Genomic DNA, 24,843 nt, shown 5'->3' on the forward strand with positions numbered 1-24,843 from the left:
AATTGATGTTTCGGGCCTAAGCCCTTCGTCAGGAATGAGGCTTGTGGGCCAGGGGCTGAGAAATAAATGAGAGAGATGTGGGGCTGGGGACAAGATAGTTGGGAATGCAATAGGTTGACGAAAGTGGGGAAAAGGTGGTAGGTCAGAGAGGAGGGTGGAGCGGTAAATGGGAAAGACGATGGACAGGTCAAGAGGATGGTGCCGAGTTGGAAGCTAGTGATTAGGATAAAGTTGGGGGGGTGGGGGGGGGGAATGAGGAAACTGGTGAAATCCACGTTAATCCCATGTGATTGCAGGGTCCCAAGGTGGAAGATTAGGCTTTCTTCCTCTAGGTGTCAGGTAGGTAGGGTTTGATGGTGGAGGAGGCCCAGGACCTGCATGTCCCTGGTGGAGTGGGAGGGATATTGAAGTGTTCAGACATGGCGCGGTGGGGTTGGTCGGTGCAGGTGACCCAAAGATGTTCTCTGAAATGATCTGCAAGTTGGCATCCTATCTCCCAAATGTAGAGGAGATCACATCGGGTGGAACGGATGACATTTGTAGAGGTACAGGTAAATTTCTGTCTGTTGTGGAAGGATCCTTTGGGGCCTTGAACGGAGGTGAGGGGAGAGATGTGGGCGCAGGTTTTGCACTTCCTGCGGTGGCAGGGAAAGGTGCTGGGAGTGGGGTGAGGGCTGAAAGGGGGCGTGGATCTGACAAGGGAGTCATAGAGGAAATGGTCTCTCCGGAATACTGATAAGGGTGGGGAGGGAAACATAACCCTAGTGGTGAGGTCTGTTTGTATGTGGCAGAAGTGGCGCAGGATGATATAATGTGTACAGAAGTTGTTTGGATGGAAGGTGAGGACCAGGGTGTTCTGTCCTTGTTGCATTGGGAGGAGTGGAGTTCAAGGGCAGAGGTGCGGGAAGTGGAGGAGATGTGCTGAGGACATCGTTGACCATGTGGGTTGGGAAATTGTGGTCATCTGGGATTTTCTATTGTGGAATTGGTAGAAAACCTACTGCCCTACAATCTACTCACAAACATCAGCGAGTTGATAGAAGAGGCCATAATAATATGATCAAGTGGCATTTCTTCTGGAATAAGCAACTTCTGCCATATCCACTCTATGCCTGACCTTATTTCAGCCTTGCTTCAAACATGGACAAAAGACCTGAACTATAATTTCTTTATTTATCAATTCTGTTCCTCGAGAAGTAAATCCAATGATGTGCTTGCTTTTTCAATGTCTTTGTTAATTTTTGTCACATCTTTTTCCTACTTTGTGTATTTATACTCCCAAATTCCTCTTCTCTCTCCTCCACTTAAGTTCTTAACTTTCCAAGGAGTATTGATCCATTTCTTCTTCTTCCCACAGTGTACCACCTCACTTTTTCTATGTTGAATTTGATCAAGTAATTTTAGTTAATTTGTGTCCTAATTATAAAATATTATCCATTTCATATCAATGTCACAAGACCCCAAATTAGTTACTGGAATAGATTTTCTGCCAGTGTTAAAGATCAAGGAATTTCGAGGACAACTTGAGTTTCTGGGATCTTTTAAATTGTTTAATCTGTTTTATGAATTTATGAGCATAGAATGACTGATACTTTGAACCTATTTTGCCTTATTTTTCTGTCACCAAGTCTCCCTTTATTTACATGTGGAAAGTCCTTGACACTGTTCCAGCTCCCTTAGAAAGAGATGGCTTACAGTGTGTCAAAACTGAAGCACCTGTAGCTATTGAAATGTTAACAAGCAAAGCCTGATAAGGGCAATGCCTACATGAAAAATGTGAAGGGGGATTAGGAAGAGAAGGAGGGAGTTTATTCAAAATAGAGTTGGAATGGGAAATGAAGCACTCAATTCCCTGCAGTACCCACCTCTCCCAAAAGGCATCGAGACTATTGGTGAACGCTATGTGACACCAGTGACACCCGGGCTTGAACATAACCTTATTATACAAAATTCCAAATTCTAATAAAATTTAAATGATTCAAACTGTTTATGTGCAAATGTTGTGTGATAAATGTAGTTGGGCAGGCAAGAATGAAAATCATTGGCTGTGAACCAAACGTTTGTTAATTCCCTGTTCCTCATGTTACATTTGAAGAAGGGGAATGCAAAATTCCATTTATTTAAAGTTTATTTCCTGTCTCCTGAAAATGCATATGTGTTGATAAAGGATTAACAGAGGAAGGTGTGAAAATGAGAGTTATCTAAAGTAAGGCAAGATATAGTCAGGTATAGAAAAAAAGAATAAAGGGAAGGAAAGAGATTGAATTGAGAGGAAGAAAGGGATTTTTTTTAAGAATAGACAGTTTTAAAAATCTCCAACAATTGAAAACCATATTTCTAATTGTTTACTTTCTGGTTGAGAAAGATCATTAACTTTCTGTGGTGAGTTTAGTATGCCACATTGATGTGAAATTCACTAAGTAAACTCATGAAAGTCACTGGAGATTAAGGGAAAGATGCCATGTGAGTGGATCTAATGGGAAAGTGGTGCTAATTGAACTTCTGGCAAATCAGAATTCACCACATATTTGTGCCCAATTTTGCCATTTACAATAACACATCTTTTGCTAGGTTTTTTTCTAGCTAATTTTGGACTAACCTCTCCACAGAACGCTTTGCACCTTCTACTGTCCTAAACAATTCTTCCAGGTAAAACAGTGTGTTTCTTGTATTATTTTCAACTTGAACTGCACTAGATTTGGATTGTCTATCATTCCACTCCCACTCTAAACTTTCTATTCAAGTTTACTATGTTGTTACAATGAAGCTTCTCTTTCCATTGGGCACGTCATAGTGTGCACTCTTACCATTTTACACATCTTCTCGACCTATATTTTGTGATTTTACTTGCCCTGTCACCCATCCAGTTTTTTCCCTTGTAGCAGCAAGGGAAAGACCCCTTGAATCCTTCTTGGCTTCTACCCTATTGCAGACTTTCACCTTTGTTTATCCTCACTCTTGCTTTTCTATCTATTTGCTTTAAGCCTGTTACATTTTCCAGTTCTGAAGAAAGATCATTGGCTTGAAAAGTTTATTTTTCTCTCAATTCAAGGGTGGCACGGTGGCACAGTGGTTAGCACTGCTGCCTCACAGCGCCAGGGACCTGGGTTCAATTCCCGCCTCAGGCGACTGACTGTGTGGAGTTTGCACGTTCTCCCCGTGTCTGCGTGGGTTTCCTCCGGGTGCTCCGGTTTCCTCCCACAGTCCAAAGATGTGCGGGTCAGGTGAATTGGCCATGCTAAATTGCCCGTAGTGTTAGGTAAGGGGTATGTGTAGGGGTATGGGTGGGTTGCGCTTCGGCGGGTCGGTGTGGACTTGTTGGGCCGAAGGGCCTGTTTCCACACTAAGTAATCTAATCTAATCTAATCTGTCTGTTCTGCCATGTATTTCCATTCTTTATTGTTTTTATCTCGAATATGATTGATTTCAGGTATAGTTTATTCACTGTACATAGAACTGAGCAAATGAACACTTTATAATTTTGTTCTGTACAGAGGAAATATTTGTTCCATTACCCAGCTGTACCTTCCCCATTACTCAGAATTAAGTTAAATATATTTGGAAACTAATTACCTTTGAAATTGGATGGTCTGCCATGTCTATAATTTTGAATCTATTTCCAACCCAGACCAGACAAAGGGTCACAAAGTTATTTATCTGTGTTTATTGATGTTTTTGGAATATTGCATGCAATTCTGGTCTCCTTCCTATTGGAAAGATGTTGTGAAACTTGAAAGGGTTCATAAAAGATTTACGAGGATGTAGCCAGGGTTGGAGGATATAGGGAGAGGCTGAACAGACTGGGGTTGCTTTCCCTGGAGCGTCAGAGGTTGAGGGGTGACCTTATAGAGGTTTTCAAAATTATGAGGGGCATGGTTAGGATAAATAGACAAAGTCTTTTCTCTGGGGTCAGGGAGTGCAGAACTAGAGGTCATAGGTTTAGGGTGAGAGGGGAAAGATATAAAAGAGACCTAAGGGGCAATGTTTTCACACAAAGGGTGGTACGTGTATGGAATGAGCTGCCAGAGGAAGTGGTGGAGACTGGTACAATTGCAACTTTTAAGGGGCATTTGGATGGGTGTATTGAATAGGAAGGGTTTGGAGGGATATGGGCCAGGTGCTGGCAGATGGGACTAGATTGGGTTGGGATATCTAGTGGTCATGGACGGAGTTGGACCGAAGGTTCTGTTTCCATGCTGTACATCTCTATGACTCGATGCCTGTCTTTGGAGCTCATCAAATGCAGGAATCCTTGCAAACGATAGTGCGAAAGATCTTTGTAGAAGCCATCCTACCATGTGTAGCCCTACACACTGAGGAAAAAAAAACACCATTTCTCTGGGACAACACATCTATCCTGGGACAGGCTAAGCAAAGACATGCCAGAGAATTCCTAGAGCCCTGGCACTCCAACCACAACGCCATAAACAAACACATTGATCTAGATACCGTTTATCGAGCCCTCAGAAAACGAACAGGAAATGACATCACCACAAACCCCAGGAACCCCTTCCAGGACAAACATACAAATAGAAAGCAGGAGACAACAGCTTGCTTCACTTGGAGGTCACCTCTGATGATGTTACCTAGCCAGGTAATGAAACGTCTGGATATCAAACCTACAGCTTAGCGAGCAAACCTACACCCTAAACCTCAACCTGAGCTATAAACCTTCACACAACTTGCAAAAATTACTCTAGATGTCAGATGTAGAGTAAACATATTCATGGATCAATTTTGCCATGGTTACATATGAAGTATGATGTGGAGGAGCCGGTGTTGGATTGAGGTGGAGAAAGCTAAAAATCACACAATACCAGGTTATAGTCCAACAGGTTTATTTGTACGCACCAGCTTTCAGAGTGCTGCTCCTTCATCAGGTGGTTGTGGAGTATAAGATCATAAGACACAGAATTTATAGCAAAAGATTATAGTGTCATACAGTGATATATTGAACAAACATGGATTGCTAAGTCTTTCATCTTTTAGAATGCAGGTTTCGGTACATTAATATGTAAATCCCAGAACTTCTTTTAAGTCATAGTCGTAGAGATGTACAGCATGGAAGCAGATCCTTCGGTCCAATCCATCAATGCCAACCCAATCTAGTCTCCCCTCCCTGTACCCGGCCCATATCCCTCCAAACCCTTCCTATTCATATACCCATCCAAATGCCTTTTAAATGTTGCAATTGTCCCAGATGCACTCTGATGTCCAGCGATGCATGAATTCAAAACTCTCGAGATAACTTAAGGTTTTATAACAAAAAGCAACACTTCAGCTCAGACAATGCATTAAAGGTGTGAGGTCAGAGTCTGTCTGTATCCCAATCTTGAGTCAGACTGGTTCTTTTTCCACTCTCATACACATGGTCTCTGTTTTATATATATATACACACACACACAAACACACACACACACACACACACACACACACACCTCACACTCAAACTGTTGCACGCATTTTCTCACAGGCTTATACTCCATCACACTCGCACACACTTTACTAAGCTTTCACACGCAAAAACACTCTCAAGTGCATTTATGTGCACACACGCACATGCACACACACTCTCTCATGTACATACACATACATGCAAGTTTATTGGTGAATTCATAATTGCAGAATTATATTTGCAGGTACATTCTATTTTGCTCAAAAAATGCACAATCTGCAGGCAGTCAATACATGTAATATTTTGTAAGTTCCACTTTAAAAATAGAATCAGTCTGATTCAAGATTAGGACACAGATAGACTCTGACCTCACACCTTTAATGCATTGTCTGAGCTGAGATGTCACCATTTGTTATAAAACCTTAAGTTATCTCGAGAAGGTGACTTAAAAAAAGTTCTGGGATTTACATATTAATGAACTGAAATCTGCATTCTAAAAGATGGAAGACTTAACAATCCAGGTTTGTTCAATATATCACTGTATGACACTATAATCTTTTGCTATAAATTCTGTGTCTTATGATCTCATACTCCACAATCACCTGATGAAGGAGCAACGCCCCAAGGCTAGTGCTTCCAAATAAACCTGTTGGACTATAACCTGGCGTTTTGTGATTTTAAACAAATGAAGTAAATCTCCGTTTACCCTGGGCTGACCATTTGCCTTCAACATAATATTAGTAGGGCCCCTTGTGGCAACAAAACAAATTACACTTACTGTATTTCTGCACTATCTTAGATTAGTTTGAAGTGTCATTCATTAGTATTTGAACAGTGCAATAGCTATTAATGTCAAAGGCCTTCTGCTTGCCACAACTATATAATTAATCCTAGATAGCTGAACAGCTTGGTGGAATGTGAGTGAGATAGTCAGAAACCTTCAGATCTCCAGTCAGGAAAGTGCTGTCTTTGTCTCTGTGGTGAACTGATATACTTAAAGCCTGAAAAAAGCCAGTTTATATTTTCCTTCCTTGCTACAAGCTGTTGCTTTAAACGAAGAACTCAGAGACTTTGTAAGTTGTGAACCAGCCACTCTGTGTCTTCTGCAGGCAAGTGAAAATATCTGGAGAATAGAGAGATTGCCGAATGGTAAATTCTGATAAGCCAAAAGGGTCATCTCTGAGACCCCTGTGGAAATGAACCATTGAATGCCTTCCCAACTCCACCCATAGAACCCACGTTTTTGTGTCTGCATAAGATGAGTTTTATAAAGGGGTTGGAGTTTTTAACTAGTAGAGTTATTTATCAACAGTTCATAATTGATTACCTATTGCTAGAATCTATTTATTTGTAATAAATAGACATTTTTTTGATAAGTACAGAAACCTGATCCCTGCTTTCTGTCACCCTAGGTCTAGAAGTTCAATAAATTGGTGAATTCTGTGGACTTTTGTAAAATCTTTAACTTTTGTGATGACTCTGGGAATAGCAAAGCTTAATTTCCAGCATGCTTCCCCAGTGCGGTATGACAAAATACGTGGCAGTATTTTGTGTAGGAATGGAAAACATTTCTGGATTGTATGTTAGAAATGGTCTACAACTGAATTAGGGTGAGCTGACTTGGAATTATATTACTGTTCCTTCACTGCCACTAGTTCAAAATCCTGAAACTGCCTCCTTAACAGCTCTGTTGGTGTTACACTCCAGGGATTGCAGTTTATCACCATCTGTTCCTGGGTTATTAGAGATGCACAACTAATGATGTCTTAACTGATAATGCCCACATTTTGTGAATTATTTTTTAAAACATTCACAAACTCAGTAGATCAGGCTGGAGACAAAAATGTGAGTATTTCTGGTTGAAGACCTTTAATTATATTTGGAATTAAACTGGAGAGGTAAATGGTCAGATGGAGGGAAGTGGAGGCTGTGGGGGCTGAGGGTTTGGGTCATTAATGTGAATTCATTTTACCTATCAGACTGGGCTACTAGTTCACTGTTAGCTGTGTGAAAGGACACTGGAACATGCCTCCAGTCTAGAGTAACCTCTTCCTGCCATCGCTGCTAGCTTTATTGCAGTTTCAAGTGTAATGCTAGTAAGTTTTAAACAATAAAACTTTCTTTCCCTAAGAATCTGTTACTGAAGAAATCTACTTATCTTTGTAGAAAATCATGTTTAACAAGAGATTTCTTGTCCTTCTCTTATTGTTCTACTGTGTGTTCATGAGAAGCTGTCACAGAGCAAACACAACCATAAAATGCTGAATTTAGTACACTCCAAAAGTTTATGGCATGGTTCCACCTGGATTAAGGCACATTTTCTTCCTTTCAATCTCTTCAAATAAAACACTGCAATCAACAAATTGATAGAACAGATATTAATAATGGTCCTTAACAGTTCATTCTATTATTTTGACATCTCAACTTCATTTTGCACCAGCCTGGCAGCACCATATGCTTTGTTAACTTATTCAATTATCATTTTGTGGTTTTATATTACAGTTTAGTTGGGAACGTAGCCAGATACTGTGAGCACAAGTGATCATTTATAGCACCTGCACCTAGAAAAATACTTGGTCCATTTTTTTCTCTCACCTCCCACTTTGAGGACTGAAATCCCAATGCAGGGAGGTAAGCAACTGCTGGTGAACTTTTGCGACCCTGCTTGGTGGAGTCACTGTTATTTAGCTACCAGTGCGTTTTTCCTATGGACAGGAAAATTGTGGTAATGCACTCTGTTGCTTCCAAGTAAGTTTTTTGCTGCTGAGTGTGCTGTTTGCTTGGAAAAGACTTCAGCCTTTGGTTACTTGTCAGTTGTTTAGTTCATTCGAAACCCTCTCCATTGGGAAAGTGGGGTAAGAGAAGGAGGAAGCTTGTTGCCTTTTGTTGTTGAAGTGGTTTCAAGGTGACTTGCCTCATACTTTGAACCAAATCCATTCTCTATAGAACTAATAAGAAAACCTGCCAAAAAGTTTGTTGAGCATGCTTATTGAATAGGTTGGTGAAGTTGAACAAAACTGATCAAATTTGAAGGCTGATGATTATTTGGCACTTAATCTTTCAGACAGTTTTGAAAATTCATTTCAGTCACTCACATTGATTAGCTACATATGTTGATTACCTAGAAGAAATACCATCGTTGATGTCATTTTAAGCTGCATTGTATAATCTTCCTTGGTGGAGTGGGAGGGGGAGTTAAAGTGTTGAGCCACGGGTTGGTTGGTCCGGGCGTCCCAGAGGTGTTCCCTGAAGCGTTCCACAAGTAGGCGGCCTGTCTCCCCAATATAGAGGAGGCCACATTGGGTGCAGCGGATGCAATAGATGATGTGTGTGGAGGTGCAGGTGAATTTGTGGCGGATATGGAAGGATCCCTTGGGGCCTTGGGGAGAGGTAAGGGAGGAGGTGTGGGCGCAAGTTTTGTCCAGCAGGCCTCCCCTATCAGCGTTCCGCAAAGACCACTCCCTTCGTGACTCCCTCGTCAGGTCCACACCCCCCACCAACCCAACCTCCACTCCCGGCACCTTCCCCTGCAACCGCAAGAAATGCAAAACTTGCGCCCACACCTCCTCCCTTACCTCTCTCCAAGGCCCCAAGGGATCCTTCCATATCCGCCACAAATTCACCTGCACCTCCACACACATCATCTATTGCATCCGCTGCACCCGATGTGGCCTCCTCTATATTGGGGAGACGGGCCGCCTACATGCGGAACGCTTCAGGGAACACCTCTGGGACGCCCGGACCAACCAACCCGTGGCTCAACACTTTAACTCCCCCTCCCACTCCACCAAGGACATGCAGGTCCTTGGACTCCTCCATCGCCAGAACATAACAACACGACGGTTGGAGGAAGAGCGCCTCATCTTCCGCCTGGGAACCCTCCAACCACAAGGGATGAACTCAGATTTCTCCAGTTTCCTCATTTCCCCTCCCCCCACCTTGTCTCAGTCGAGTCCCTCGAACTCAGCACCGCCCTCCTAACCTGCAATTTTCTTCCTGACCTCTCCGCCACCACCCCACTCCAGCCTATCACCCTCACCTTGACCTCCTTCCACCTATCACATCTCCATCGCCCCTCCCCCAAGTTCCTCCTCCCTACCTTTTATCTTAGCCTGCTGGACACACTTTCCTCATTCCTGATGAAGGGCTTTTGCCCCAAACGTCGAATTTCCTGTTCCTTGGATGCTGCCTGACCTGCTGCGCTTTAACCAGCAACACATTTTCAGCTTAAATTGTCACAGGTCATGCTGAACACCTATGCAAATATAACCTATTAATTCAGTTTCACTAGGTACGATTTCATGGGCTTAGACAGGTCCTAAAGACTGAATCCTTTAGTGGACAGGTTTGGAGATTCCGAGTTGGGTTACTTGTTGCAGATATTCCTAGCCTCTGACCTGCTGTTCTAACCATTGCATTTGTGTGGCTTGTCCAGTTCAGTATCTGGCCAGAATACTGATAGTGGGGGATTGAATTATGGTGACACCATTGAATGTCAAAGGACAATGGATGGATTTTCTGTTATTGGGGATGGTCATTTGCCTGGTGTGAATGTTACTTGTATTTTTTCATCCCAATCCTGAACATTATTCAGATTTTCTGTCATTTGTACATGAACTGCTTCAATCAGTCTATCACTGAATAGTTGCTTCCACATGCCCATTGCTATAATGCTTTCCTGTAACTGTATTCATTTTTAAACTCCACCACCAATGTTTAGTGAGAAATTTTGCTGGTAGCCCATGTCAGACCCTGTCTACTGTTCCATTACCTTTCCTTACAAATATTTTCTTGTTCACAATGTATTAAATCTGATTGATTGCCAAACTTTAAAATGAAAATGCTTTTATATTTATCCCATGCCTTTAAATGCATTGTCACTGCCTCATTGAATTCACTTGCAAAGGGCAGATCTGCTATAAGCCATGACAGTGCACTTCAGTATTTCTTAGAAATCTCACATCTGTTTTTTTATTGCTGAGTTTGTTATACTTTTCATCTCTTATTTCTGCATTCTTTACAAAAGGTTATTTTTCTTTCAGAAGATGAATGAGCAAATTGTGTATATAACGTCAACAAAATTGACCTCTTTCTTCTAAAATATCTATCCCAATGTCAATAACACTAGTCGAAAGTTTATGTTCCATTAAAGAAATGCATTGGTGTCCCAACTGAGTAAATTACAAATTTACAGATTTTCCAAACATGAATCACTGTCATTTCCCATATTTAATTTCATGTGTACTTTCTTCATTGATGATCTACTCAGTAAGGAGGTTATTTCACTGGACAACACATCCGTGTTAATAAAATTAATGATTCTCGGTATTTTATCGGCCATGATTGAATGTTGAAGCAGACCTGATGGACTGAATGGCCGAATTTCTTGCTCCTATGTCTTATGGTCTTATGGTCTGTTTTACAAGGCACAACCATTCCATTCAAAGATCTTAGTGGGTTATCGTCTCCAAATTTGAAACTGGTAGAATGTTCAAATTCCTGATTTTTTTTCTACTCAGAATCTAGGTAGCCTTTTAGCCAGCCTATTCCACTCAGTAGACATGAATCCAGTGCCTAATACTATGGAATTGAAAGATTCTATCTCTAATACATTGATCACTGGGCTGAATTGTCTTGACCAATAAAATGATTACTATATGTCCTTCTTCTTCCACAGACCAATTAATTATATACCAGCCAAGTTGGAGAATTTCCAAATTAAATGACTGCAGCCTTGCATTAGTACTCCATATATTAGCCTCCATCTTTCTTAAGTTTATCAAAATCAGACTATGCCTCAAGATATCACTAAATAATTTCTTTGATTATAAGTTTATCCACGAAAGTTAATCTGTCAAAGTTTCATCCTTATTCTCCAACTATATTTAAACAGAATTTTCAAGTCTACATTTTTATGTGAGTCTTTTATTTCAGTTAACCATAAAACTTTCATCTCACTGATTATTAGCTTCCCATATTTATACAACGAATTCAAATCCAGTTAACTCATAATTAATTCATCACCTGTTCTATCATTCCATTAGGCTCGGGCTTTCTTTCAGATCATATTTGGTGATAACATGCTTCAGTATCTGAGGATTTGTGAATGATGCTAACTTTGTGCAATCATCAGCAAACATTCACACTTTTGACCTTATGGTGGAGGGAAGGTCGTTGATGAAGCAGCTGAAGATGATTGAGTCCAGGGCACTACCCTTCCTCAATGACCTTGTTTCCTTTTATAGGGATAAACTTTGAGCAAGTATCACCATAGACCCACTGACTCCCTCAGCTACGTCAACTACACTTTTTAACACCCTGGTTCTTGTAAGGATTTTCTCTTTATGCATCACATCAGTTCTAATCATGCAGCCTTTCATACCAGCACTTAAGATATATCATCCTTTTTCCTCAACTGAAAGTACCTGCTCACTCTGTCAGACCCCTCAAACATGATCCAGTTACACTTTCCATGCCTACTGTCACCCATTCTGTTGGTTCTAATTTTATTTAGGTTTTGGGCAGTAATTTATTCATGTTTATGCAATTCACACCTTTGATGGACATGCCTCATGTTTCTTTACTTCCCCGGTTACACTATCTTTAGCCTACACCACCAACTAATTTGTCTTTTAGGGAAATTGAATGGTTCCCCCCCTCCCCCCTTCTCAACTTGAATTGGGTTTGCAGGTGGCAGGTGGTAGTGGAGGTATCAATTAGATGGAATGGTACACATTGCTTACTGGCAAACACTTAGTTGCAACACCCACCCTGTCTACACACACGTCAATCTGAAGATCCATCTGTGATCTTCAAGGTAGGCCCAAGTGTTACAGCAGCAGTGGTCATTGCTCTGGTAGTGCTACACATTCTGATGAACTGTTGACAACTTTCAGGGAAGGATAACCATCCTACTGGGGCCTGATATGTAGGAGATGAACCTTTGCTGTCAGATAGGTGCTTTATTGTCTATCTGGCAATTGCATCTAGTCTTCTGGAGAGAAACTATGTGGAGCTGCCATAGTTTTGTAGTTATTGTGTATGGTCCCCCACTACTGACTCTAAATTCCAATCTTAGTCTTTTCTGCCTTCACCGCATCACAAGCCTTCTCTTTTTATTCTCTACCCAAGCCTTTTTACCTCCCAGACACCTCACCCTAGACCCCTCATTTCATTTGTTTAAAATCTATTGTAACTTTTGAGGTTCTGATTAATAATTAACTCTGTTTTACTCTATCCACCAATGTTGCGTAACCTTTGAATATTTCCAATATTGTCTGCTTTGATTTCAGCCTCAGTTTACTTCTATATCTCTTTATGCTCTTTCTCTTCGGAACTGTCAAGGTTGTTTGCCATTAGTAAATTTTGCTTTCAATTAATAGTCCTGTAGGAAGCTGCAGAGAAAGGTTAACATATTACTATGGTCATTACATGGACTTTGATAATTTTATGTGCATCCTCATGTAATATTCACTTTGATTGTATGTACTCGTATTATTTTCCTCGATATAAATTTATGACATTGCATTGAAAGCTAATTTCCTTTTGGAGGTTGTCTTACAAAAATCAAACTGCATTTGCTATTGCTGTATGTGTGTGGTTAATCTCATTTCCTGTTGTTGATTTCATGTCTTTGCTGCTCTGGCTACCTCAGGCATTATCTGTTGCCCTGCTTGCAGGCAAACGTGTTTCACAAGTGATGTAGTGGAGAATGTCTTCATCAGAGACTATCCCCAAGTAATACAAAAGATGGAAAAGGTAAGCACAATATGAATCTTGAGTAATCTGCATTTAAATTGTTGAGTGTGTTTTGAATAAAAATTGCATGATGTTGCTAAGATGTCACATATGATTATTCAGTTCACCAAAACAACAATTGAACTGCATTTACTTGCATCTATTTCTTGAATAAAAAGGATGCAATGATATTTCCAGTTCTTATACCTATTTCATAAAATATATTTCACATTTTCTTTGTAACTTCCAATGTGACAAAGTAACTGCTTTTTGAAAAATACTATTTGTCCTCCTATTTGAAATGGCCATTTATTTTATAAAAAAGATTATAAGGTAAAAATTCTTTGGGATTCTCATCCTTGCATTGTTAAGGCAGGATTGTTTTATTTGCCTTTTGAGACTCCATTAACACACTGAACTTGACACCATCCAGGACAGAGTAGCTTGCCTAATTGGCATCTCACCCACCACCAGAAATATGCATTTCTTCCATCACTGATGTCAGTATTGTGTACCATATAGAAGCTGCATTGCAGAAACTCACTAAGATTCCTTCTTTTCCCTTTCCAAACTCATAACCCCTCCCTCCTAGTGGAACAAGGGCAACAGGAACATAAGAACATCAATTTCAAGTTGTCCATTATCCTCATATTAAAAAAGTGCATTATTGTTCCTTCGCAGTTACTGTACCAAAGTTTGGGAACTCCCTAACTAACAGCACTGTGGATGCGCCTACACACCATGGACTATAGCAGTTCAAGAAGGCAGCTACCTGAACCGCATTTTGTCAAAGACAATTATAGATGCGCAATAAATACTGAATTTGCAAACAACAGACGTGTGCCATAAATAAATAATTTTATGAATTTCTAGGCTTAAGAATGTTCTGGTGTTTAAATGTCCATATATTTTTGAGTTCAAAATATGTGACATCGTAATTTAAATAGTGAGAAAGGTTGAAATTGAGATTATTCTAACTGCTGAATTCAGAGAAGTAATTTCTTTCCCTTCCATTAAGTTAAATTTATATTCTGACTGAAGTGGAAAGGAACAGCTGTTTATTGCAATGATAAGTGCCATCATAAAAATAATTGCAGAACTGCAGACCCTTTACCTCAACAAGTGAGTAAGAATCTGGTTTGGTAACATTGTTTTTCAGAACTGATAACATCATATTGGTTCGTGTGTATATTGGTTCGTGCATTATGGTTGTACTGGGAGTGTTGTCATAACTATACTAAGATTAAAAAATAATCCAGTAGTATTCTGCTCAATGCATGATGAACAGATACCCAGACTTTAACTTATTTAACTCTGTTTGTATTAATTGTGACCAAGAAAGTAGACTTCTGAAGAAGACGAATGTCTATGTTAGAAAAAATTGTTAATTGTATTTAGAATTCTCTATATTACAAATATGGGTTTCATTTCATTTATTTAGCTAGAATTCAGGCAACAGGTTTGAATTTCTGTGGAGTTTCTTTGTTAATGATAATGTCAATTTTTTATTTTGCTTATTTCACTGGGTGTCATTCCTGGATTCTGCATTTATGGATCACGTTGCACACATTGTGATGGTGATGGTTCAGGGTTGTGGCAACTATCAAAAATAGATTTCCAACATGAGAACCTAAGACATAAAAGTAATAAAGTTTGAACCCCCTTGCACCTGTTCCACCAGAGATCATTGATCTATCCCAATGTTCTGTGATGTCCCTAGTATCCAAAAATCCATAGATCTCAGTCTGAATATACATAACAACTGAGCATGCAGAGCTCTGTTAGGCAGACAATACTGAAGACTTGTCACCCTCAGAGTGAAGAAATTTCTCCTCGGCTCAGTCCTAACTGATCTACCACTTAGTTACGTTATCTCTATTCTTTCCAGCCAGGAAAATTATTCCCTCCGCAGTTACCCTGTGAAGGTCTAACAAATGTTTATGTTTCAATGAAATCTGCAATCTCTCATTCCCAGAAGTCAATCTTGTTAATTCTTCTTGGACCTTTTCCAAGGCATGTATTAAAATTACCATAGTCCCAGAGAATCATCAGAGAGAGATGGCTGATGGTGGTTTAACCTGAAGGTCACTGGTCCTCAGCTGAGGGGTGAGTTCGGGAAGGTCGAACTCTCATGGTGGCCTCAGCTGGAATGGGAGGTAAACCCACACTATTAGCATCACAAAGCAGACAGCCAGCTGACTGAACTAAGGCATGTATATCATGGTTAGTAAAAGATACTAAAAATTGTGGACAGTATTCCAGGTGAGGTCATTATATATGAGCCCACTATAATAGCTGCAAGAGCTCCTTGGTGTTACGTTCAACCATTATTCAATGAAGGCAAACATATAATTGTCTTCTGAATTGCTTCTTGAATTTATTATTACCTTTGTGTTACCTGTTAATTTCCCATACATATTCATATACAAAGACCCCAAGACTCTCTGCAGACTAATATCTGTTTGGTTTATCTTCTAAAATAGCAATTAGCTTTTCAATTTTCCTCAGAGAGTAGATGCTTTCAGTGTTCTCCCCATTATACTTCATCTGACACGTTCTTGACCATTTAACTGGTCTGATCATTTTAGCCTTTGGATGGTAGAATTATAGCCATTGAATGCTAGAATTTTTGGCAATTTGATGCAATGTAATTACACTGTAATCTGACTTCAAGGAAATGTTGTTCACCTTTGACTCCTATTCAGGTAACATCACAATAACTTTAATTTCTATACATAGTGACGGTCCTATCATCTTGAATTCCTTTATTGATAGTCTGCAGAAGTTTATCACCTACTTTCTAGTCAGACTGCATTACTATTCTGTAGCTACTACAATTTGTGATGTGCAATTAGTTCTATATATTAAATACAGTCAGCTATGATTTTCATACACTACACAGTCTTCACTACATTTCAGTGCTTTTCCTAGTAAAATGTCATTTGGAATTTAATTCGCAAAATGTTTCTTCTAATCTTATAGCTTCATCAGAAACCTTGCACCTAAGAGATTGCATCAAAGGATCATAGGTTGGTTTGGTGGTAAGAAGCCAAAGCAGCAACAAAGTCAGCAACTGTACTTGAGATAATGATATTTGATCCTAGCCTGAGGTTAAGACACTATATTTTCATTGTAAACCTGTTGGTGTGTGGTTCAGCTGGGACAGTTTTAAACAAAATTCAAATGTTTGCATGCAATAGAGTTAGCTAGTGTTGCAGTATGCAGGGGAAATGTGCAAAAAATAGTATTTCTTAAAGGGTGGTGAATTGTTTGGGTCATGGCATGGGTGCAAATTTTTACACAGAAGTTTTCCTTTTCTGAGTGTGGCTGTAGACAGAATGATAGATGTGAAAAGAAAAATTGATGATGTGAAGATTACGCTAAAAGAAGAGAGAGAAGTTATGTGCACAATAATTGTTGTATATCTGGACCTTGAGAAGGCATTTAACCAAGTGTCATATAAGATAGTTGTTAAAAATATGGAAGCCCACTGAATTAAGAGTGCGGCAGCTATATGAATACAGAGTTGGTTCAGTGACAAGAAATAGTCGTGATGGATGGATGTTATTCAGATTAAGAGATAGTTTGCAATGGTTTTCACTAAATGTCAGTTTTGGGTCCATTACCCTCCAATTTTTGTGAATTATCTACCACTTGTAGGGAGCAGCATCATGAATTTTGCAGATAATACAAATCATAATAATTTAGGGATTAGGACAGATATAGTCTTAAGGATGACACATAGCAGGCAAAGTTCAATACAGAGAAGTGTAAGTGATGTATTTTGATAGCACCATTTCTGCCAGAGAAATTGACTTTTGTAAGAGCAATCAGCAGGTTACCAGAGGTAATGTAATTGTTAGTTGATAGTTTGCAAGGGAATAATTTATTGAATAACAAGTGCAATGCTCATTTACAGAGAGAATTACGTAATGTAGATAAATAGTATTGGAGTGCTAGGTAGACTTATTATTTGGACTTCCTAAATGTTAGGTTAAAATGTTATTTCCACACCAGATAGAAAACAACAGTTGGGAGTGGGGCATAAGCATAAAAGTGGAAGCCATGGCAAACCTTTCCATTTCTGCCACTTTCTTTCCCTCTCATCTGCTTGCGGCAGGTTTCTCAATAGCTAGGGGCAAGTTAGTTGACCAGCTACTGCGCGGGGGGTGGAGGCACTTTATGGAAAGATGGAAAAGCTGCCTGCTGTTATTGTTTCATAGGCAGGACTTCCTCCTTGATGGGATTAAATGTTTTACCTCAAGTAGATTAACAATATGATAGTTATTAACAGACTGAGTCATAAGGTGGCCAAATTGGAATGGACTTGCCGAAGAGTTTTGCATGGAACGAGGAGGAAATGGGGGACTGTCCTTTTCAGTCAAAATTCTAGTGAAAGTAAGTAATATAAACATAAAGCTTTAAAGATGATTGATGAGGTCAGAGCAGTGGATGTTGCTTACAGGCACTAGAGCAAGGCTGTTGACAAGGTCCCTCATGGTAGGCTGATAAAGAAAGTGAAATCACATGGGATTAGTGATGAACTATTAAGATGAATGCAGAACTGGCTTAGTCATAGAAGACAGAGTTGAGGTGGAAGAGTGTGTTTCTGACTGGAGATATGTGACCAGTGATGTTCCACAGAGATCAGTGCTGGGACCCCTGTTGTTTGTAATGTGTATACATCATTTAGAGAAGAATGTAGGTGGTTTGATTAGTAAGTTTGCAGATGACACAAAGATTGAGGAAGCTCCATATAGTGAGGAGGGTTGCCAAAGGATACAACTAGATACTGATAGGCTGGACACTTGGGTAGAGAAATAGCAGATGGAGTTTAATCAGGACTAAGGTGAGGTGAGGAATTTTGGAAAGTCTAATACGGAGTGAAATATACAATAAATGGCAGAATCCTTAGTAGCATCAACATATAGAAGGATCTAGGTGTACAGGTCTACAATTCCCTGAAAGTGGCAACACAAGTGGATAAGGTGGTCAAGAAGGCAAATGGCATGCTTGCCTTCATTAGTCAAGGCATGGGGTATAAAAATTGACAAGTCACATTGCAACTTTATAGAACTTTTAATTAGGCCACATTTGGAATATTGTATACAGTCACCACACTACAAGAAGGATGTGGAAGCTTTAGAGAAGGTACAAAAACGGTTTGCCAGGATGTTGTCTGGTTTGGAGGGTATTATTTATGAGGAGACATTGGAGAAATTTTGTTTGTTTCTACTTGAATGCTAAAGGGTGAGGGACAACCTGATAGAAGTTTACAAAATTAGGAGAGGCAAGGCTAAAGTGGATAGTCGGAGTGTTTTCCCCAAGGTAGAAATGTCAATTACTAGGAGAGGTAGATTTAAGGTAAAAGAGGTTAAGTTTAAAGCAGATATGAGAGGCACATTTTTTACACACAAGTTGGTAGCTGCCAAGAATACACTGCCAGAGGTGGTAGATACAATGTTTAAGAGGAACCTTGAATGATATAACAATAGGCAGAGAATAGGGGCATATGGACCATGTCGAGGCAAAAAACTTTAATCTAGAGAGGCATCACGTTTAGCACAGTCTTGGTGGGCTGAAGGGTCTATTCCTGTGCTGTACTATTCTTTTGTTTCTTTTGTTCCTAAACAAGCTAGGCTCTTGGATGCTTGGATATATTGTATTAAATTAGAATGTGTAGATTTTCTTAGATAGCATATAGCTGCTGGGGAACAAGATAACCGAATGTAGACACTGTATATCCAGTAGGACAGCCTGATCTGCTATGCTTTTCCGGAACCACTCTAATCCAGACTCTGATCTCCAGCATCTGCAGTCCTCACTTTTGCCCAGATATAGATTGTGATAACCTATTGATTAGAAATATATTGGAGAATACTTGAGTAGACCTAGTCCTTGGACAAAGTGAGGACTGCAGATACTGTAGGTCAAAGTCGAAAAGTGTAGTGCTGGAAAAGTACAGCCGGTCAGGCAGCATCCGAGGAAGAGGAGTGTCGACGTTTCAAGCATAAGCTCCTCATCAGGAATGACGGGGCGTCCCAAGAGAACTGAGAAATAAATGAGAGGGGATGTTGATCTTTGTGGAAGGTAGCTGGGAATGCGATAGGTAGATGAAGGTGGGAGATGATGGTAATAGGTTGGGTGGAGCAGATATGTGGGAAAGAGGATGGACAAGTAGGACAGTTCAAGAGGATGATGTAGAGTTGGAGGGTTGGATCTGGGATTAGGTGGAGGGAGGGGAAATGAGGAAACTGGTGAAATCAACATTGATCCCGTGTGATTGGAGTGTACCAAGACAGAAGATGAGGTGTTCTTCCTCTAGGATTCATATGGCTAGAGTTTGGTGGTGGAGGAGGCTTGCATGTCCTTGGTGGATTAGGAGGGGGAGTTGAAGTGTTCAGCTACAGAGCAGTCTGGTTGATTAGTGCATGTGTCCCAGAGATATTCTCTGAAACATTCCACAAATTGGCCTCCTGTGTCCCCAGTGTAGAGGAGACCACATCGACAGCAACGGACACAGTAGATGATGTCTGTGGAAGTACAGGTAAATCTCTGTCGAATGTGGAAGGATCATGCGGTGAGGGGGGAGATGGGGTGCAAGTTTTGCATTTTTTGTGGAAAATGGACTGTTCCGCATACTCGACGAAGAGGCAAGCATTGCTGTGGCCCTTGCCGGTGCACAGGGCAACCCCTTTGGTCTGGAGAAAGTAGGAGGATTTGAAGGAGAAATTGTTGAGGGTGAGAACCAGTTCAGCCAATAAAACCATGCAGGTGCCCTTCCCTTGCCACCACAAGAAGTGCAAAACCTGCACCGAACATATCTCTGCATACCTTGACACTGTCCTGTCCCTCTTGGTCCAGGATCTCCTCACATACATTCGGGACACATTCCACTCCCTCCACCTCATCTGGAACTTTCGTTTCCCCGTCCCACAATGCCTCATCTTCACCATGGACACCCACTCCATGTACACATCCATCCGCCATGACTAAGGCCTCCAAGCCCTCCGTTTCTTCATCTACCATCAATCCAACCAGTACCCTTTCACTGACACACTCATTCGATTGGCTGGACTGGTTCTCACCCTCAACAATTTCTCCTTTGAATACTCCCACTTCCTCCAGATGAAATAGGTAGCCATGGGTACCAGCTATGCCTGCCTCTTTGTTGGGTACGTGGAAGAGTCCATGTTCTGCAGCTACACCGGCACCACTCCCCACCTTTTCCTCTGCTACATTGATGACTGTATCAGCACCATCTTGTGTTCCCACAAGGAGGTATAACTGCTCATCAACTTCATGACCACCTTCCACCCTGACCTCAAATTCACCTGGACCTCCACCATAGAACATCCTGGATGGCCTCCTTCTTCAAGGACCACAATTTCCCCTCCAACATGGTCAACAATTCCCTCCAGTGCATCTCCTCCACTTCTTGCACCTCTGCCCTTGAACCCCACCCCTCCAATCACAACAAGGCTACCCTCCCCACCGCAGGTCCTCACCTTCCACCTCACCAACCTCCGGATATAAAGCATCATCCTTGGCCATTTCTGCCACCTACAAACAGACCCCACTACTAGGGTTATATTTCTCTTCACACCCCTATCTGTGTTTCACAGAGACCATTCCCTTCACGACTCCCTTGTTACATCCACACCTCAGCACCTTCCCCTGCCACTGTAAATAGTGCAAAACCTGTGCCCACATGCCTCCCCACCCTCTCCTCATCACCTTCGTCCAAGGCCCCAAAGAATCCTTTCACATCCAACGGAAATATTCCCGCACTTCCACACACGTCTCAACGTGGTCTCCTCTATATTAGGGAGACAGGATGCCAATTTGCGGAATGTTTCAGAAAACCTCTCTGGGACACACACACCAATCAACTCCACTGCCCTGTGACCGATTGCCAAGTCCCCCTCCCAATCCGCCAAGGACATGCAAGTCCTTGGCCTCCTCCACTGCCAAATTCTAGTCACCTGACCCCTGAAGGAAGAACATCTTATCTTGTGCCTTGGGACCCTCCAACCACATGGGATCAGTGTTGATTTCACCAGTTTCGTCATTTCCCCTCACCCCACCTTCTTGCAGATCCAACCTTCCAACTTGGCACTGTCCTCTTGAACTGTCCTATCTATCCATCTCCCTTCCCACCCACCTGCTCCACCCTCCTTTCCAACCTATCACTATCACCCCCCCCATCTTCATTTACCTATCACATTCCCAGCTACCTTCCACCCAGACCTCCCCTGCCCCCTATTTAGCTCAAAGCCCAACTCTCCTGCTTCTCAGGTGCTGCTTAGGCCTTGTCCTTCTACAGTCAGTCTCTCTTGATTTCAAAAGAACTAGACCTTGTCGAAGAAGCCACCCAATAATACTATTATAAGTAATCAATTTGTGTTCCCTTTTCTTTCAATTTTCATTTTTTCCCCTTCTTGCGTCTTTGTAGATGGTGCTGAGTCCTGACGGTTTCATAAACAATAATTGCTTTCCAGTATAGTATCTGGGTTCCCATTCACGGGGTCAGCTTGAATGGAGTGCTGTGGTCATCAAACCAGAATCAGCATAGCCAAGCTTGAGTCTGCACTTATCTACTTGCATAAATGTTCACTTCCTTCTTGATGTTGGATTGCAGGAATTACTGTGATTTATTTTTTATCCTGTCTGACTTCGGATGTTTCACTGATTTGTGCTTTGCAAAGGACATTGTTTGAGGTCATTTAATACTAATTAGACAATAGATAGAAACTCCAACCTGCTAGCTTCCTGCAAGTTTCATAAGATTTATATCCAATCCAGGAATACTTTTTAACAAAAGAAATAAAATCATTTAAGGTTAGATTTCTAGAATATGGTTTCCCAGTACTGCCTAAGCACAGGACACTGCGTGTGTGTAGATACTGTAATACCAATGGTCTCTGCTTCAGTGCTGATCTTGAAATTTATACTGAACAATTTTTATCGATTCACATTGTTGTAGCAAATTTAAGTGTTCAAATGTAAATGTAGCAAATGTACATGTGGTACATTCGTGTTAGGATAATTCGCAACCTAATTTCCTGTTTTTGTGATGATTGGGGTTATCTGTAATCTGCCCACATAAAAAGGGACAATTTCAAATAGACTTTTGAGTTTTGAGGCCTGAATCAGCATGAATGTTGAAGTTGAGGTATACTTACAGTACTAAAGCCATCCAATAAATGACATTTGTTTTCTCTGCTCCAAGGGTATGGGTCCAGTATTCCAACCTTCGTTTTCCAATCTTTTCACCATCCCAGTGAATTAACACTATGGGTTTTGATTTGTGCCCCCCTCTCTTCCACCCCATGGAAGCACAAGAAGTGTAGCACCTCCTCTTTTATCTTTTCTCTTCCACTGTGCAGGACCCCAAATTCCTTCCAGTTAAATCACCAATTTATTTATAATTTTCATAATGTGAGCAGTAAATACAGTACATTAATGTGATGTCCTCTGCATAGGGGAGACTAAACGAAGATTGGATAATTATTTTGCTGAATGCTTAGGTTTGATCTGTGAGAGTAACCATGAGCTTCTGCTCTTTAGCCATTTTATTTCTCTACATCACCTGCCTTGTCCTGACCTTCTATACTGATCTACTGATATTCAGCCATGGCTCAAGGAACAGCAACTTACCTTTGATTATGCACTTCCCAACTTCCAGAGTCATTATCAACCTTAATGATATAAATTCAGAGCAATTGGTCTAATTCTTTCTTTTCAGATGGACATTCTGGTGATGCTTTTGCTGATCATCTGTTCATCCTGATTTCTACTATTTTGTTCATTCCTCTTTCCACTGTTGTTACATGATCTGCTGAACATTTCCAGCATATTCAGTTTAGATTATCTTTGTATCTTTGTTTATTTGCACCAAGGTGTCTGATCTTGCATCCAGTCTAATTAGGAAATTAAACTACATTGTCTTTCTCATCCAATGTTAAAGGAGATTTTCTCTATCTTGGTATCTTGGCCTCTGTTATCCCTGATTGAGAGTGCTTAATAAATACTCTGGGTTAGTGTTTATCACCCAGATAAATACTAGGTGCAGTGTTGGAACAAATGTGTTCTTCATCAGTATTGATCACTTTGTTCTTACCCATATGAGGAAGAGTTGCCAAAAACATATGAGAAATCTTTCGCATTAGAATGAATGTTTATGTTATGTAGACTATATTTTTTGGCATTTCTGTTTGGTTTCCAGTAATATGAACGATTACAGATTTTGCAAGAAAAAGCCACAGCACATTGCATGAATGCATATTCTGCTTGTAATGTTACATCTTGCAAGCTTGGCTATGTGACTATTAGCTTTCAGTCCTTGATCGCAAATGCAGAAGAATTTCAAGATAGACACATACTTGTATACACTACTATAAAACATAAGTATAGCTCTGCCTTTGTTCCTTTTGTGGTTTGAGATGTTTGTTCTTCTGAAAGTGCACAATTTCATGTTGGTCAGCTACACAGAGCACAGGAACTGTGTGCTATTATGCACTGTGTAAAAGTGTAAAATAACCTTTTGAAAAAGGGAGGTTGCAGTTTTATGTATGAAAGGACATTGATAACAAGTTCAGAAGTCAATTCTACACATGAGAACAAATATATTTTAAAAATATTTAAAGGGAAGCAATCTCAGTGTGCATGACTGTGACTATTCAATTATCTTGAATTGCTGAACCTTGATGATATTGCTTAAAATGCCAATGTCTGCAAGGTTTGATGCTACTGATAGATGTAAAGAATAATAAAGCAAAACTTAACCTAGTTGTAGAGTATTTATGCATGATTCTTGAAATGGTTACCTGAATTTAGTGTTTTTATTGTCTCACCAGCACTGCTCAGACTGCAAAGAAAAGAAACCAGCTCTCTATTCCTGTTCAGACTGCAATAAATGGCTTTGCAGTACATGTTCAGAAGAACATGTGCTTGGGAAGGAGACAAAACATCACAAATTGTCAATTCCTGAGCATACTGCAGGTAAGGTGTGCCTGATTAGATCAATATCTAATTGGCTGTTGAGAGTGATGGATATTGACTGATGTCTCTTCCTACTATATCTTGACTGTTTTTTTAAATTGTCAGTTATCCATGAGTAAACCTCTTTATTAAACCTCATTATATTGATTTTAGTAAAGTGAAAATACTTTGCCCCATTGTCAAAAAGAAAAGAGAGGCATACGCAATATGGACATAAAGATTGACATCTTGAGATCATGTCTTTGTTGGGGAGGGATGTCAAAGAGGAGTCTTGCAGCACAAGTCAATCTTTATTCAGAGCTCTTTACCCAACACAGCTTGGGAGAGGTCCTTGGAAATAATTTCCACCAGACACACTCTCTCTCTGAGCCAGGTATGGCGTTTGTATGCATTCTGTGTTACAATAATTACATACAGTTTTGGTGTTATTGTTAGCCACATGCCTCTAGTCTACACATCCAATCCTGTATCACCAATTTGAACAACTCTGTCTACAGCCCTAGGTCCTCCCATGATTTCATCATGTTTACCAGACACCTTTATCACCAGCCCTTGGGATCTTACAATACATTTTATTCAATCACATTCCACCACTGATAGTTATGCTCCTTCCCAGGTGCTTGCCATCTGTTTCATGTAATTGCCAATATCTTGGATATTTGCTTAACTGTAATGATTATTAAAAATTCTGTTAGGCAATTTATATT

At 40.5% G+C, this 24,843-nt stretch overlaps 2 protein-coding genes across 5 annotated transcripts in view; one reads left to right on the forward strand and one right to left on the reverse strand.

The window, feature by feature from the left end:
* rpl27a (ribosomal protein L27a) overlaps window positions 1–24,843 on the reverse strand; it is a 369,147-nt gene that overhangs the window by 193,877 nt on the left and 150,427 nt on the right. The window lies entirely within an intron of this gene.
* Window positions 1–24,843, forward strand: part of trim66 (tripartite motif containing 66) — a 227,699-nt gene that overhangs the window by 134,086 nt on the left and 68,770 nt on the right. For 2 of the 3 annotated variants that reach the window (XM_060838925.1, XM_060838928.1), the window contains exons 2-3: window positions 13,050–13,153; window positions 23,992–24,136. In XM_060838925.1, coding sequence (XP_060694908.1) covers window positions 13,050–13,153; window positions 23,992–24,136 — 249 coding nt within the window. The remainder of the gene's footprint in view (window positions 1–13,049; window positions 13,154–23,991; window positions 24,137–24,843) is intronic. The other variant, XM_060838927.1, reaches the window with a different exon arrangement.

This window comes from Hemiscyllium ocellatum, chromosome 18 (genome assembly GCF_020745735.1).
Source record: "Hemiscyllium ocellatum isolate sHemOce1 chromosome 18, sHemOce1.pat.X.cur, whole genome shotgun sequence".
In the NCBI taxonomy this organism is placed as follows: domain Eukaryota; kingdom Metazoa; phylum Chordata; class Chondrichthyes; order Orectolobiformes; family Hemiscylliidae; genus Hemiscyllium; species Hemiscyllium ocellatum.